At 36.2% G+C, this 17020-nt stretch overlaps 1 protein-coding gene across 2 annotated transcripts in view; it reads left to right on the top strand.

Annotated features, from left to right (window-relative positions):
- Positions 1–17020, top strand: part of LOC149130311 (adhesion G protein-coupled receptor G6-like) — a 564593-nt gene that overhangs the window by 526505 nt on the left and 21068 nt on the right. The window contains exons 6-12 of one of the 2 annotated variants that reach the window (XM_089345352.1): positions 6–163; positions 1615–1846; positions 2065–2236; positions 5744–5896; positions 6979–7107; positions 7623–7781; positions 9210–9310. In XM_089345352.1, coding sequence (XP_089201478.1) covers positions 6–163; positions 1615–1846; positions 2065–2236; positions 5744–5896; positions 6979–7107; positions 7623–7781; positions 9210–9310 — 1104 coding nt within the window. The remainder of the gene's footprint in view (positions 1–5; positions 164–1614; positions 1847–2064; positions 2237–5743; positions 5897–6978; positions 7108–7622; positions 7782–9209; positions 9311–17020) is intronic. The other variant, XM_089345351.1, reaches the window with a different exon arrangement.

Here is a 17020-nt window from a genome sequence, read left to right as displayed (position 1 = left end):
TTCAGTTTTTCCGGAAGGGTGATAGATCCAAGGATGCCAACGACATCACCGAAATGTTCACCATTCACTGGCGTCTGGCAAGAGCCAGACATGTCTCAATGCTACAATACAGAGGGGATCACTGAACAACTAAAGAACCTCACAAGCGTAGACATCGGTAAAGGTGAGTTTGGGGAAATACTCTTACTGTAGTATTAGTAGTAAAAGTGAAAACAGCAGCAATAGGTGGAGGAGGAACATATGTGAGTATATAGGAGGGATATATATGGCCCTGTGTTTAGGGCAGCTGACTCGCGGTCGTAGGATCGCGGTTTCGATTCCCAGACCGGGCGTTGTGAGTGTTTATTGAGCGAAAATACCTAAAGCTCCACGAGGCTCCGGCAGGGGATGATGGCGAACCCTGCTGTACTCTTTCACCACGATTTTCTCTCACTCTTTCTTCCTGTTTCTGTTATACCTGTATTCCGGGGGGGTGGGGGGGGGGCGTCAGCTTTGCCACACTCTGTGTCACGCTGAATTTTCCCGAGAACTACGTTGGGTGTACACGTGTCTGTGGAGTGCTCAGCCACTTGCACGTTAATTTCACGAGCAGGCTGTTCGGTTGATCGAATCATCTGGAGCCCTCGTCGTTGTAACTCACGGAGTGCCACTATATATATATGTGTGCGTGCCTGTGTGTGTGTGTGTGTGTGTGTGTAGGAGGGATATATATATATATATATATACACACACGCACACGTGTTTGCCTGTGAGTGTGTATATATCTATGGATGCATGTATGTATAGTCATGATTAAAATTATCTGTCAACGTACAATACATTTGTTCATCTCTTCCCACGGCATGGCACTAGAATCTCTTATAGAAACGAGCTGACAGAAATGATTACTTGGGAGTTTTGAGTTTATTATTAAATTAAGACTACTTTTCTTATTAATTTTCTGCAGAATCGGTCAGTAGATAAAGGAATATAAAGCAATGGAGATATCATTTGTACAAGCGTCTATTACGTTGTGTGGGTGGCTATAAAGAATTTAAAACTTCAATGACGCATTCCCCATTCCTGTGTAGCATTAAATTCAAGCGATTTAAAATTCGCAGCTGTAGCACTGTAACATTAAAGAGATGCTCTTAAGCTTGCAGCCTTGTGATGCCTTCAGTTTCTCATAAGTCGTTGATGAAGACTGAACAGTCTTAATTCTTAGGACCGCGGCCCGTTTTCATTTAGGTTCAACCTGTAATTGAACAATAGTCTCGTTCATATTAACAGATTTTTATGACGGCTGGTGTATCACAGCTCACTGGTTGTCAATAACGTTATTTATAAGCATCCATCTCCACGAGTATGTCTTATTCAACTATAAAGGGCTTCCATAGCGTGGTGTACCTTCCCCATTGTTCCAGTTAACGTTACAGAACAAGAGACTAACGATATATAGCAATCAATATACAACTGATATACAACTAAACACATATAGCAATCTCTATATTATGTGAATCCTGAGTTGTTAATTAACTTTCTTTAAATGTTATGCGACATTTTATTTGCATCTAATATTTTGTCTGAAACCGACAGTTATTTGCCTTAAATTTCATGTTCAATTTTCCATTGCAGAAAATGTTGGGGAGATTTCAACAATACTCCTCAACATTTCACAGAAATCAGTTTATTTCAAAGAAGAAGATATTGACTTGGCTGTAGACATTCAGGAGAAAATGGTGCCATTGATATCGAATGTGTCCTCCAGTATAACAGTGAACAATATTCTTCCTAGTATCAATAATGTATTAAACGCACGAGAGGAAATTCTGGTTGAAGCAGAACAATCAAAGAGAAGTGGGAGCAGGTAAAATTCAAAACACATTTGCTGTTAGTAGTAGTAACGGTAGTAGTAGTAGTAGTAGCAGCAGTAGCAGCACCAGTAGTGGAAGAAGACGAAGAAGAGGAAGAAGAAGCTGTAGCATAAACGGATTTGTTAATATAATTAGTGTAATTACACCTGTATCTAATTACGTATTTGAAACACACTCTTAGTTGAGATTTATTTTCTTGATTTTCTCACAGAATGCTGGACATTATAGAAGCAATCCCAGAAAAGATTCCACTGGAAGATCAGCAACTCACAGTTTCTTATTCTAATCTTGGTATTGGTGCTATCAAAGTGGAGAAGGGCAGTTTCAATGGTGTTGTCTATAGTGTTTCATATGGAAATGATAAAGATGAAGCGAAGACAATGGTACAATACTTTCTCATGATTACTCTTTTATTAACCGTTAACCATAAATACTGAAATTGATAAAATACATTACAGTGAAATATATATCTTTATTAGCATCTAAAGTAGCGATGGTATAAATCTTGGTGCAGTACAATCTATATACAAAATACAATATATATGCTGCGCAGATTAGCAATAAAGCTAAAATAATAATCGTGTCTACTTTAGGTACAAAGCTCGATGTTTTGGGGAAGTTGTCTAGTTGACTGCACCAACGCCAATTCTCTCTAGAATCTGAAATTAGAGTATAAAGACGGACGAAATACTGCTACGCATTTTCTCCGGCATGCTTACTGTTCTGTCAACTAACTGCTTTTAGAGCTAACATAACAATTGGAACTTATATATAAACAATTGCCCGTCACTGTCTTTCTGATCATTTGATTCCTCTGAAAAATATAGCAGTACTTCGTCCCATGCAATGCCCTTGGGTACGCGAGAACAAGACAGAGATTAAGACAGAAAACAGAATACTACTGAATACATGAACAATTAGTTGGCCAACGTAGAAACTCCAGTTTTTGCTTCTGTATGCGATAAGGGCATTAGGTGATAATGGTATTTTTATTTTAGCTCTTCTATTAATTGTAATGGTATAGCAATGTAATAATTGGGGACGAAGTAGAAGTTTCAGCAACAATAATAATAGCACTAGTAGTAATAATTCCTTTTATGAACAGTGGATATCAAAAGACACAATGTTATAAATAGTTATATCGAAATATTGGATCGAAAATCCCGTTTGTATAGAAAATGTCGAAGGGTGCCTGATATAGGGGAATTCTGATATAATAATGTAACTTGAGTAAAGTGTTACCAATATTAGCGTGTTACCAAATAAATATACTATGTGGAAAGTCAATGGAAGAGCTGCATCTACGAGCCATTGAGTAAATACATAAGAAATCTACATTAGAACAAGCATCATAATTTGGTTGGGTTGCAATAAGAGTAAACAGTTGTTGTATGGAGGAGTCAAGGAAGGCCATTGGACTTACTATTATACAAATGCATAAAAGCGTACTGTGAAAAGGTAGTGTTGTGTGGACGCCCCAGACGATAAGTAGGCTAGTCTACTATGTATAGTGGACGGGGTAGCCAGTCGTAGTAGTTTAGACGTCGAGTTCTGTTGAGTCGAGTCGTCGGAAGTGAGATTTCGGTAGTTGAGTAGAGGTAGGTCATCGGTGAAAGTATGCCATCCGAGCGTGCGATATAACAGTGGCGACGAGGTTTCGAATAGTACCGAAATGGAAGAGTTATTGAAAGCAGTTGTCAAACGAGAAGAGCAGTGACATAAGCAACTACAGAAGTTAACAGAATTGTTACTGCAGTCAAGAAATACAACAGAATCATTTTCAGCGGACGGTGTTGCATATTCCATCGAAAAATTTCACTACAAACCGGTTGTTACTGCATATTACAGGCGATACAAAGACATATTTCGAGAGGAATGCAAGGGATGGTCTATGAAAGGAAGGTGAGACTTTCTGCTAAAGCTTGTCCCTCCGGAACATGAAAGTTTTGTAACTTTATTTTGCCGAGAAAGCCTGTGGAATTGTGTTTTGATGAAATGATAAATATCTCGACTAATATTTTTAGCGAGGTAAGTTCATTCGGTGGGAATGTTTAAATTTAAAGAAAAACGAGTTCGACGATTCTGTAACATATGCCGGTGTGGTTAATAAAGCTTGCGAAAGGCTTAAGATGGAAGAATTGTGTTCAAGTGCTTAATATTCGTGGCAACGGAAGACGCGGAAATTAGAAAAAGAATATTATCAAAGTTGAATCAAGATGTGAAACTAACCTTGCAGAAAGTGGCTGAAGAATGCCAACAAATAGTAAACCTTCGAAATGATACAAGGGAAATAGAAAACAATAATAAGAATGTACAAACGTGTAAAGAAAGTACAGATATAAGAAAATATATAAATTCAAAACGGTGCTATGGTTGCGGAGTCCGATATTTGAGGAAAGATTACCCCTTTAAAGATAAAAATTTGTTTTAAGTGTGGTAAAATTGGACATATACATACAAAATGCTGGTCGAAGGAAATTGCAAAACCGAAGTAAGTCTACTCAAGAAAAGTAAATTGTACCATACAAAATCGAAACTTTGTGTTGGTAGAAATAAATGGTTTTCAAACCAAAATGCAATTAGATATCGGTTCAGACGTATCGATAATAAATACGGCAACATGTTCTCTATGTAACATGTCACCGCCATATCATCCTGGGTCAAATATATTGTCGATACATTTAAGAGGGCTTTACAGAAAGCGAACAACGAAGTAATAGAGGACCTTGCAGTTCAACAGTTTTTGATGGTGTAACAAGTGACACGAAATCCCAATACACCGTCTGGAAAGTCCCCTGCGGAATTAATATTCGCTAGGAAGATTAGATCAGTGTTTGATACATTGTTGCCGAGTAAAAAGAGAAAATATCGGACAAGTATTCTTTTATTCTTTTATATATTTCAGCGCCTTGAAGTTGCGGCCATGCTGGGGCACCATCAGTTTTTTTTTTAAACAGCGCAGGAGCGCCTATGGTCGCACAGATTTAAAACATCTACATAGATATATGCTAAAACGAAGTAACCACATAACTAAGCTCCAAACGTCTTGCAAATTGTTCACAAAGATATATAAAAACGGTAAAGGAATGTGAGAGGACGGAGTGATTGCTAAACAGATTGGGAAAGTGTTATTTTTGGTAAAAGGTCACAACTACGAATATAAGAGACATATGAATCAACTAAAATCTTAAGGTTTACTGAGGAAACGGTCACAAGAAACGAAGTTCCAGTGGAAGTCATTTATTATACATTTAATGTACCAACGCTTAAACAAATCGTGCAAACAACACGTTGAAGCACAAGAAAGAGAAATTGAACAGTACTTGAAACTGACCCTAAACGCATAGTATACTTAGCCACGGGCGGAGTTGAATTCTGAAAAAAGGGCAGATGTTATGTGAGAATCCTGAATACTCCCATGTGACTAACCGATTACAATAAATAAGAACTCAGCGAACAGTAAGCCGGTAGTTGACGATGTTACTCCGAAATTACTGGTTACCGAGTTAGTTCGATGTATGTCCGTTTAACAATCGGTTATGGAACAGTGAACGCTGAGTATTGTACCTACGTTCGAGTAGCACGCATTAGGTTCTGTGTTAAGATATATCTCTGCGATAGTTTATTTTTAGATAACCACAACCAACTATTTATTTGTGAAATTACATTTCACACCAGACCTGCATACCTACGTCATAACATCGTCCATGGAACATTTTCTATCCAACACAATATATCGAACCCGATATTTATGTGCTTCAAAGACCACTATTCCAAACAATGATTTCACATTCGAAAGTTTATGAATTTTTATGACTACATCATTCACATGTAATGGTATATTTTTGGTTTATCAATTTCATTTTTTTTCTTTCATATTCTTCCATCAGATATATTACAACTTAAATCCAGACCTACAAGTAAAAGGCATTGTAGACTACATTTCATTACCAAAGAGTTTGATAAAACATCAGAAAACCGAAGATCAATCTGCCGTTTCAAGGATTTCGTTTTTCTTCTTGAAGGATGATAAGCTATATAGGGTATGGAACCAAAATAGAAATCTGTCTTTCACCAGTCGACGAAATGTCTCAAATCGTTGTTGTTTTTATGATTCTAATTCTAAAACAATACAGCTACAAATGACTATGTGTATGTACATATGTATATATGCATATATATGCGTGTGTGTACCCATTTATGATGCATAAACCAACTAAAAACGACCGTTGTCTTGAGTTTTGTCTCGGCGAAACATCTAAGAAACTCGGTGTAAAAAATGGAATCATAAGACACCGGTGTTTTGGTCTGATTTAGTCTCCACAGACATTCTAAGTACATTCAGATTCATTGTCCTAATATGCAGAACACACACACACATGTATATATATATATATATATATATATATATATATATATATATATATATAATACCTACACATACACGCACACTCACACACATACACACGCATAAACACACACGCACGCGCACACGCACACACTCACATATATTATTTTAATATTCTTCCTTTGAGGAAGGAGCTGGTCTCTCACAAAGTTACGTTGGTAGGTTGATAACAGAAACAAATTAATATTTTCTTTTGTTTTAGAAGAAATTGTATCATCTTTTACTGCTCCGCTTACAAATTTGTAAGCGGATTAGTAACATACGAATTAGCTGATTGGATACTCATTATTCGTTTTCCGTAAGCGAGTCAAGAACGTTCTACGATTCACTCTGGATCTCGACAACAGTGTTAAAACGGCACCCTTTGAGCTACAGTTTCATCTTGAGGAGAAGGTGGCAGTTCGCAGGTGCTGAATCTGGCGAACTGGGCGAGGGGGGTGTGTAGAAGCAATACCATGTTGAAGTTAGCAAGTAACTCAAAAGTGGGGAGAGCTCGATGACAGGGTGCATTGTCGTTGTGGGGAACCCACTTCTTTCCCGCTCCACAGATCTGAACGCTTTCAGCGAATGTCCTCTTCCCAACGTTTCAAAACGTCGAAGCAGAACTCTCCATAGACGGTCAGACCTTGGGAGATGAATTCTCGATGTAATACCACATGCAATTTAATTAATGACTTCTCTACCACATACAATTTAACTAATGACTTCTCTTTACAGCTAACACAAAACCCCAATACCAAAGCCGATAAAACAATTAACAGCAGTATTATTGCTGCAAAAATTCCTAACATTAAAATAACCAGCCTCGATGAACCAGTCACCATATCATTCAATTTAATAGATCAGGTAATAGCCATTATTTGTTTATCAAAGTTGTTGTCTTGTTGTCAGTGTTTCATTCCAATACGATATCTCATTCCTCCCGAAAGAAACATGGCACTAGTTGCAGTAGTAGTAGTAGTAGCAGCCTCAACAGCAGTAATTGTAGTTGTTATTGTGTTTGTTGCTGGTGTAGTAGCTGTTACTGTGTTCAGTTAGAACATGTATGTTTCTAATGTAAACATTGTGTGATGATGGAAGTATTCTTTCTTCATTCCAAGATATGCTTCAAGACGCTTGTGCTGTATTTTCCGATCACCACTACAATGTTTTAATACATCTCTCTATTGACTTCATTGATTGTGTCCGTGTATTTTCAGCGTCAATTAATTTAGGATTTCATAAGGTAACTGTTGTTGCTGTTTACCTTCATACCCTCCCTGACCCAGTTAACCTATCATGAAACACATCCCAACCATTAACGTCTTTAACATCGTTAAATATTTCTGAAACTACACCATCCGATGTCTTCTATTTTTCAGAATGCCACAACCCAACCCACTCCACAGTGTGTTTATTGGGATGAATCTCCTGGACAGAATCCCCATTGGTCAACCAAAGGCTGTAGTGTATCTAAGTATGTACCTGGAGAGAAAGCACTTTGTTCCTGTAACCATCTTACAAGTTTTGCCCTATTAATGGTTGGTAAGATTATGACGACTTGTTAATTACCTGTAATCAAGTGCTTATGTCTATGCATTAATGATGTCAACACCCACTAAACTTTCTGTTGGTGGATTTTTTGGTAAATATGTAAGGTTAATAGTAAATAAGTGGGGGTAAAATATTGCAAAAAGTCGTTATTGTGCTTCTTACTCTGACAGTTGTTTATTAGTCCAAACTTAGGAATGTGTCCTTTAAATTTGCCAAGCTACCATCATCAACAAAATACATGAAAATGCCTTCAACATTGATTTCAAGGGGATTGTGAGAGACAGTCATCAGTCCTGGTTTTAAATGTTGTTGTGTTGAAGCGATCTGAATGGTAACCTAGGTGATAAAGACATATTTAAGATAAAATTAGCCTCCGCAGCACAATAAATATGTTTGCAGCATAGATGTTAAATCGCTCTCCTCATGATGCTCTTACAAGATCTCTTCTGTCATTTATGAGATTGTTTCTGCTGATGTTTTTGTTTTTACATCCATAATGCGCATGTATCTTCTACTTGTCATAAGCATAAAATATACCTCTACCTACGGCACATATTTTGGCCTGCAGGATATTCTGAGTTAACTCAAATTGTTAGTTCACTCCAAACCAGTTCTACTATCACCCGACGTCACAAGAACCGAGATTAAACAGTCAGGTCACATGTCGTTGCTTCTATCATTGTCATTTTTATCAGGAACATTACTCAATCAATTCACTTATTTTTGCTATTATTTTCATTCGTGTAATTTTTGTTACAAAGTAATTTCAATTTCACATTTTTCCTGTATCTATATATTCATTCATCACATAACATATTTCGGGTCATCTATTGACCCAATATGAGACGAACAGCCTTCATATATATTTTGTCACGACTCACAATCTATAGTATCCATGGTCAAAATATATCTGAAGTAGACACGTCCTCTTACTTGTTGAAGGATGCAACTCTACGTATAAGAAACTGATCATACAGCATCAGGCTCTGATAGCGGAAAAATGATCTTAAGTTGCCTTGTGTTAAAGGAATGAGAACGAAATAACACCGGTCTATCTCAGTCGAGAGATGGTTTATGTGAAGTAGCTTCAATTAGCTGAACTGATAAAATATTCACCTTCAATGAATTTGAAGTCAAGATCTATGAGAAGTACATATCATACTTCTACTTCTACAACTCATATATATATATATATATATATATATATATATATATATATAATAGATTCTGTGAAACTGTTTCTCATCCAACATGCAATGTAAGACGGTCCACTCATATATTGTCTCTAATGCAGTTTACTCTAGTCCTCACCTTCTGCATCAGCATTTTATCTACTCATAATTTACATGATTATTGACCGACACAGGAAGGAATGGGAGGCGGAGTTAATGCGTTATTGTTTGCTTCCGTTTCAGAATCTGAACACTGATCCCCCAACATCTCTATTATCTTACATTGGCTGCGCAATATCATTTGTCTGTCTCATTCTTACAGCAATAATTCATGTTTGTTCCAAGTAAGAATTTCAGTTTCTATTTTCTTTCATTAACGGTTTAAATGCAGAAAGGCAACATCCACCATTTAGTGGGGTTCTCGAAGATTGGTAAGATCGATGTGGTTGACGACTTCAGGAAAAAGTATGGATGAGGAGAGAATTTCAGAATGTTGTCCCTTTTACGAGCGATTAATCAAAGAAATATTTCAGATCAGGCTTTGTGACCCACGATAAGGATGACAAAAAGGAAAGAGAAGAATTAGGGAACGATATCCTTTCTGTTTAGCTTGTAACGCCAGAAAGGTATTGACCAATATAGTAGTTACAATGGCGAATCGATCTTTACTATTACTGCAATATCGGTCTCTGTTTTATACGATGTGTTAGTGAGCAAGTTGCTGTTCTGTGTTGGTGAGTTAACATTTACCATTCAACCAGATGAATTTGATTTGTGTGGGATTGAGAATATATAGTCGTGCTAGTCGTGCTACTTCAGGCTAATGACGAGCAAAGACTGAGAAACATGTCCCTGAATGCAGGCTAGGCTGGGTGGAGGAGTTTGTCTCTCCCTCTCGCAAAGATAAGGACACAGGAAATGTGTCAAGGCCTAATAGGAAGCGGTCCAGCTTCCTAGAGAAAAAAAGCAGTAGTATATTCCCTTATTGGGACTGTCATGTTAAGTTGGCAGTATACAACTACTTTATATATATATATATATATATATATATATATATATATATATATATATATATATATATATCATAAAGATACAGGGATTAGCATTGAGTTGCTTCTCCAACATACTGAAAATTTAGAAATAGCAGTCAAAGAACTACTGATTCTAAACTACAAATTTTTCTCTAAACGGATGGCGATATTTATGGCACACATAGAACAAAAAAAACGGAGGGAAAAGCGTAAACAAAACAAGTCTTTAGTTAATTGGATACGAATCGTTTCATGGTTAAGCGAATGAAAATTTCACTATTCCAATCTTCAGCCCAAATATTCTGATAAATTTGAAAGTGTCTCTAAAAAAATTCACGGTAATTTTTGGCCATGCGACACCAAAAATCAACGATAAGAAAGGCACTTACGAATTCATCGGCCAGTGAGTTCAGATAAAGGTTTTTTCATACTGAACTACTTGGCAAAATTGTTAATTGTTAATTCTATTATTAATTGACGATTCCCTGCCCTTATTCTTGTATATATATATATATATATATATATATATATATATATATATATATATATATATATATATATATGCGTACGTGTGAGCTGTATATATATATATATATATATGTATGTATATGTGTGTGTACGTGTGTGTATGCGTGTGTGTGTGTTTCTGTGTGAGCTATGTGTAGCAGCAACACCCACCCATAGATGTGACCAGTATTTCAGTGTGGTACTTACTTGAGAATTGTAGAATGTCAGAATTTGTTTAAAGGTGATCGCTATTTTCTTATCCTAAACGAGAATCAAAGTCTGACAGTGTTTGGAATGGACTATACATACATACATACATACATATATGCTTATATACTACATATATATATATATATATATATATATATATATATGCCTGTCTATCTATCTATCTACTTATACATCTTCCATTGTCTCCAGAGCCTCATCCCCCCCCCCAAAAAAATGTTCTGTTATAAGCAAAACCCCCCCCAAAACACCGGTTTTTATATAAATAAGCAACAAAAACTATGAAAAAACTATGGAGATAAATCCATTATGAAAATGAAACCGCAAACAACAAAGAAATACGAAGAAATCGAAAACAAATATAGACACTAACCCTAGAAGAATCGAAATGAGATACCGAACCTCTAATTACCCCAAAACATACGCGGAAATGACCTCCATCTCACCCGAAGTACAGACTAGAAAACCATATCCAACAATACATAACGCTGCAATTAACCAACAAATGAAATATAGAAGACAGCCATCACCCCATCCGTCCAAACACCAAAGATGGATAAATGAAAAGGAAAACAGACATGAAAGACAAATAACATACAGACAACCGCCAACTCGTAATAACATGTACCCCAGATGGATGAATACATGGGAAGAAGAACAAATAAAATACAGACAACACAGATACTATAATAAGAACAATAATCATGACAATTCAAAAAAACACAAGATTTACAACCAAAATTCCCATATATCCTGAATGGGGAAGAAAAAAGCGTGAAAGATGGGAGGAAAAAAACGAAACTTTTAACCAACGGAATTGGTATAAAAGACACGAACCATCCTCTTATCTACATGGAAATCAGAACACCGAGACAAGACAACGAAGACGTAGAAACACAATTCCTTTTTTAGGGAGGAAATACCAAAACCACGCACCGGACCCGATGATACACCAAAGTTAATTAACCACACACAACATATAGACCCGAAAATCATAAATTTATCAAATCGGAACCTCAACAACGATGAGATCAACCTCCTATTAAAAGGTTTAAAGTTTACCCCGACACCCACGCCCAAACTCATTGAACTGAAATCTGATATTGAACATTTCAACCGTCACCTCCGATTTATAGAATTTTTCAATCAGAAAGACTCAAATGATGAATCAATAGTCCGAAAAAAATCCCACTTCACTCCTTACAAGGGAAAAGGACAAATATTTGGATGCGTATATAGACACAATCTCAAACTTTCCCCTAAATACCCAGAGATGTAAGCAAAACCTTTGTGAAAACGGAAAGAAAGCCTTACGAACATTAAAAAATGACAACACAATCATCCTAAAAGAAGCCGACAAGGGAGGGGCAATAGTTATCATGGACAAGGACTATTATAAAGACAAAATATTGGAAATGGTAACAAACGAAACCTACTACAAGGAAGAAACAAGGCACTCAGAAAAAACGATAATAACTAAAATCAGAAGGCTAATAAATGAATTCCAAGATTCTTTCACTGACAAGGAAAAAGAATATATATGCAACTCTGTTATCGAAGAGAGCAATTTTTACGGATTGCCTAAAATCCACAAAAGCTCCGAAATACAAAATGCCACAAATAAGCAGAAGAACGAATACATAAAATTACTAAGACCTGCTGACCTCAAACTAAGGCCAATAGTTGCTGGACCTCAAGCTCCAACACAACAGCTAAGTCACTTTCTTGATATAGTCTTAAAACCTGTGTGCTCATTAATACCTAGCTGTGTACGGGATGGCATAGATTTCATCCAACACATTCCCCCCACTGTTGCAGAAGGTACTATACTAGCAAGTTTTGATGTTACTAATCTCTATACCAATATACCCCACAACTTAGGCCTAGAATCAATCAAACACTGGGTTGAAAAACATAGAGAACGGATAAATGATCGCTTCAAGACTGACTTCATCACCTAGGCCACACATCTAGTGCTAGAGGAAAATACCTTTAAATTCGACAACAAATCATATCGGCAGATAAAGGGCACGGCTATGGGTACGCGATTTGCGCCCTCATATGCAAACTTAGTTATGGGATACTTAGAAGAAAAACTCTATGAGGAAGTGGGAAAAACTTTTGACCAAGAATACAAGACACATATCATTAAAAAATGGAAACGCTTCCTGGATGATTGTTTCATTTTTTGGGAAAAATCGACTGATGATCTAAATGTATTTAACAATATACTAAACGCACTTCACCTTTCCATCATATTCACAACAGAATCCAGTTGCAATGAACTACCATTCCTGGATATCCACATAAAAATACAAAACTGCACAAGTCACAACAGACATATTTTACAAAAAAAAAACGATACACACCAATAATTAAACTTCTATTCTTGTCACCCATCACACATCAAAAGAAACATCCTATACAGCATGGCCAGACACATCTGTGCTATAGTAAGTGACCCTAAAACGCGTGAAACCAGGCTCAACGAACTGAAAGGCTTCCTTACTGTACAAAAATACCCCTTAGGCCTAATTAATGAAGGAATTAAAAAGGTGATGGAACTGAATATCACCCAACTACGGACACCAAAGGAAAAAAAAATTAATGAAAACACGATTCCGTTCATTAACAGATTCAGTCCTGGAATAACTAACATATTCCACGTCATAAAATCGAACTTGCCTATACTCCTTCAAAGCCCTAAGATGAAAACTCTGATTGAAAATAACACCGTACGGAATAGCAGACGCCAACCAAAAACCTTAAAAAACACCTGACAAGGGCAGAATTCAGATCAGAGACTAAACCAGAATTCATAGTAAAAGAATGTGGTGATAGGAGATGTGGAACGTGTAACAATACCAACAACTACAAATACATAGAAAGTGGTTCCCACATAAAATTCAAGAACGGATCTACTTTTAAAATAAATGCAGATATGAACTGCAAAACACAAAATCTCATATACTGCATCACCTGTCCAAACTGTAAAGAAAATTACATTGGCGAAACGAATAACTCACTCTGTCAACGTGTAAAAATTCACAGGCAACATATCCGACAAGAAGAACTAAGAATGATTCCATTAAGTAAACATCTGGAAATATGCGGAGACGGAAAGTTCAAAATATTTCCCTTTTATAAATGTACACGGGACGATCCACAATACCGAAAGGCAATGGAACTACTCTTCATAAAAAAATTTTCCCCAAAGTTAAATGTTTGAAAGAGAAAAAAGAAAAACAAGGAATACGTTTTGTATGTATATATATGTATATATGTTTGATATGATATTTTTACTAAATTGATTTTACTAATTCGATTTTGCAAATTTACAAAGATTATACTAACATACTCTCATGCAGAACTACACCTTACCAAAAATAAATAAATAAATGAATGAATGTATGACAGGAATATATTCTAAATAGGACCCAAAGTATATAAAAAGAAAGGACAAAGAATATAAAATGAAAGAACTAAAAGCAAAAAAGAAAAAACAGGAAGACATTTTTTGTTTTCTTTATATTTTCTATTCATTATTCTCTATTTTTCTTCTCTCTTCTTCCTTCTTCTACCATCCCTAAAAACCCTTTCAAAACAATACAGTAAGTAGTAAACAAGCTTTTAACTTTTTTTATTGACACTCCTTAAATAGACCATTTCAATACAATGGCCCTTCTCTCTCTCTTTTACCCCATCCATCTCTCTATCTGTCTGACTATCAGTCTATCTATCTACCTCTCTATCTGCCTGTCTATCTATCTATCTACTTATACATCTTCCATTGTCTCCAAAGCCTCACCCCCAAAAAACAAGAAAAACAAAACAAAATAATGTTCTGTTATAAGCAAAACCCCCAAAAAACCTGTTTTTATATAAATAAGCAAGATCTCTGTAATTTGACAGATTTATATTTGACAAGTTCGAAAGACGAACGAAAGGGCTAATATATGTATAAAATAAATGAAAGAAGTTATTCCAAAATTCTGACGACTTTTTTTTCAATATATATATATATATATATATATATATATATATATATATATATATATATATATATATATATATATATTCATACATACACACACACATATATACAATCATGCACACACATCACATTGCATCATGTATTTGATAACATATACAAAGACCAAGAAGACTAATAAGAGCGTATTTTATCTAGTGTTCAGCCACCACTCTATCACTATTCTTACTATAAGACTCGGAAAGACCCTCCTGCCAGACCATGACATGATACTTTGTAACCTCATCCTCTATCATTAAATCAATCACTTCAGCATTTAAATTTAATTTGTCAAAATATTTGCGTCGCTTTGAGACCGCGACCTGTTCACTGACAAAATTGTGCTGTGTATATATATATATATATATATATATATATATATATATATATATATATATATATATATATTTAACGGTATTTTAGAATGTCTAGTGCAGTTAAACATTAGAATCTAGAGAGAGTAGTATTTCATCTGGACAATGCAAAATCCCACACTGCAAAGATCACATCAGAGGAGATCGAAGAATTTGGTTGGGAGAACAATTGCACATCGACATTATTCCTCAGACCTTGTTTCTTCAGATTACCATTTGTTCGGCAGATTACAAACGGATTAACTCGAAACAATAGTTCTATTCAAAACCCAAAATGTTTTTCACGACTGGGATTAAAAAATTTACGTGTACATGGAAAGCTGTCATAGAAGATGCTGGAAACTATATTGACGATTAAATTCAATTAAAATGGGATATTCGATCTTTTGTTTTCCTTTCCGTAAATCCGGACTTAACATACATACATACATGCATACACACACATATACACACATCGATTTATGTTTGTATGCTTGTATCAATTTATATCTTTTACCTTTTACTTGTTGCAGTTATTAGATTGCGAACATATTGGAGCAACGCCTTAAAATATTTTAGTAGAACGAATCGGCCCCAGTATTTATTTATTTCTTGTAACCCTGTTTCTTATTCTATATGACTCATTTGCCGAACGGCTAAGTCATTGGAACTTTTGTACAACACCGGTTGAGAAGCGATGGCGAGAAACACAGAGAGAAAGACACCCATATATATATCCCACACACATCCCACACACCACACACACACACACAAACACATAGATATATATGATAGATGTCCACCTGTGACTGAGGAAGACCATAACTTACCATTCTGCAGTCCGTTTCACCTGAGTTCACATCTGCGGCATTCATACTCGCCACGGCATCCTCCAATTCAATCAGGCATCGGATAGTCACCTTACCGGCAATGACACAACCTCAAATTTTAGGTCCAATAAGGCTTGCACAGAACCGCATAGGCCCTCTCAGAGATCGACCAAGAACCACTATAAATCGCAAGTTCAGATAAATGGGAGCAGTATGATCGCAAGCTTAAGCAAGAGATCCCAATAATCTTCAAAGTCATTCCCTGTATATCTGGTTTTCTATCGGAGAGATCTTGTTTTAAAGTCAAGCTTTAACAGAAGCTAAGGGGTGCCTCAACTCCCAGTGGTCTTCCAGGACCCAGGACACCAACCTGGACTTTCAGGGAGCCGTGCTATTGCTAGATATTCGTTGTACATACATTAGGTTCTTTCGTCCTTTCGACAGGTCTTTTTTTAGTGCTGCTAGGTGTTTAGCAATCCTCTTCACCAGTAAGCCTTGGGGTTGCCGGTTCAGTTACCCGACCAACAGCGCAATAGGTTTTACTGGTTTCCATGTTACTAGTGGCCCTAATGGGAGACCTCACACACACACACACACACACATACACATACACACACACACACACACACACACTCACACATTTATTTGTGTTTATTATTGAATTAGCTTCCAAGAAGACGTTCTATATGCAAATTCGGCAGGAAAGATTTCCTTAAATATTTAGTAGTAGATGGTTTATAAACTGCATCTCCGATTAGAGTTAGAGACGCCACGCATTCATGAATGAATCTCCAACATAGAACTATAATTAATGCAGCTGCTCTTTTCTTTTTTGTCGGTAGAAAAACATTGTTCATAACGACAAGATAGTAACAACGGTCTATTGAATGCAGTATTAACTGAGAAAAAAACAACATATTGTTGATATCATTGCTGTTAATGCACCAACAACGTATATATGTGTTTGTGTCCATTCAATTCTACGTTTAACGTATCATCACATGTTCCCTGACTTAAAGGAATTACTATCATAACCATCGAAACATATCCTGTGTGTGCTAGAGGCAATAAGCAT

This window comes from Octopus bimaculoides, chromosome 29 (genome assembly GCF_046866305.1).
Source record: "Octopus bimaculoides isolate indiv1 chromosome 29, ASM4686630v1, whole genome shotgun sequence".
Classification (NCBI taxonomy): Eukaryota; Metazoa; Mollusca; class Cephalopoda; order Octopoda; family Octopodidae; genus Octopus; species Octopus bimaculoides.
Note: the sequence above shows the minus strand (reverse complement) of the source record. Positions and strands in the feature narration are given on the sequence as shown.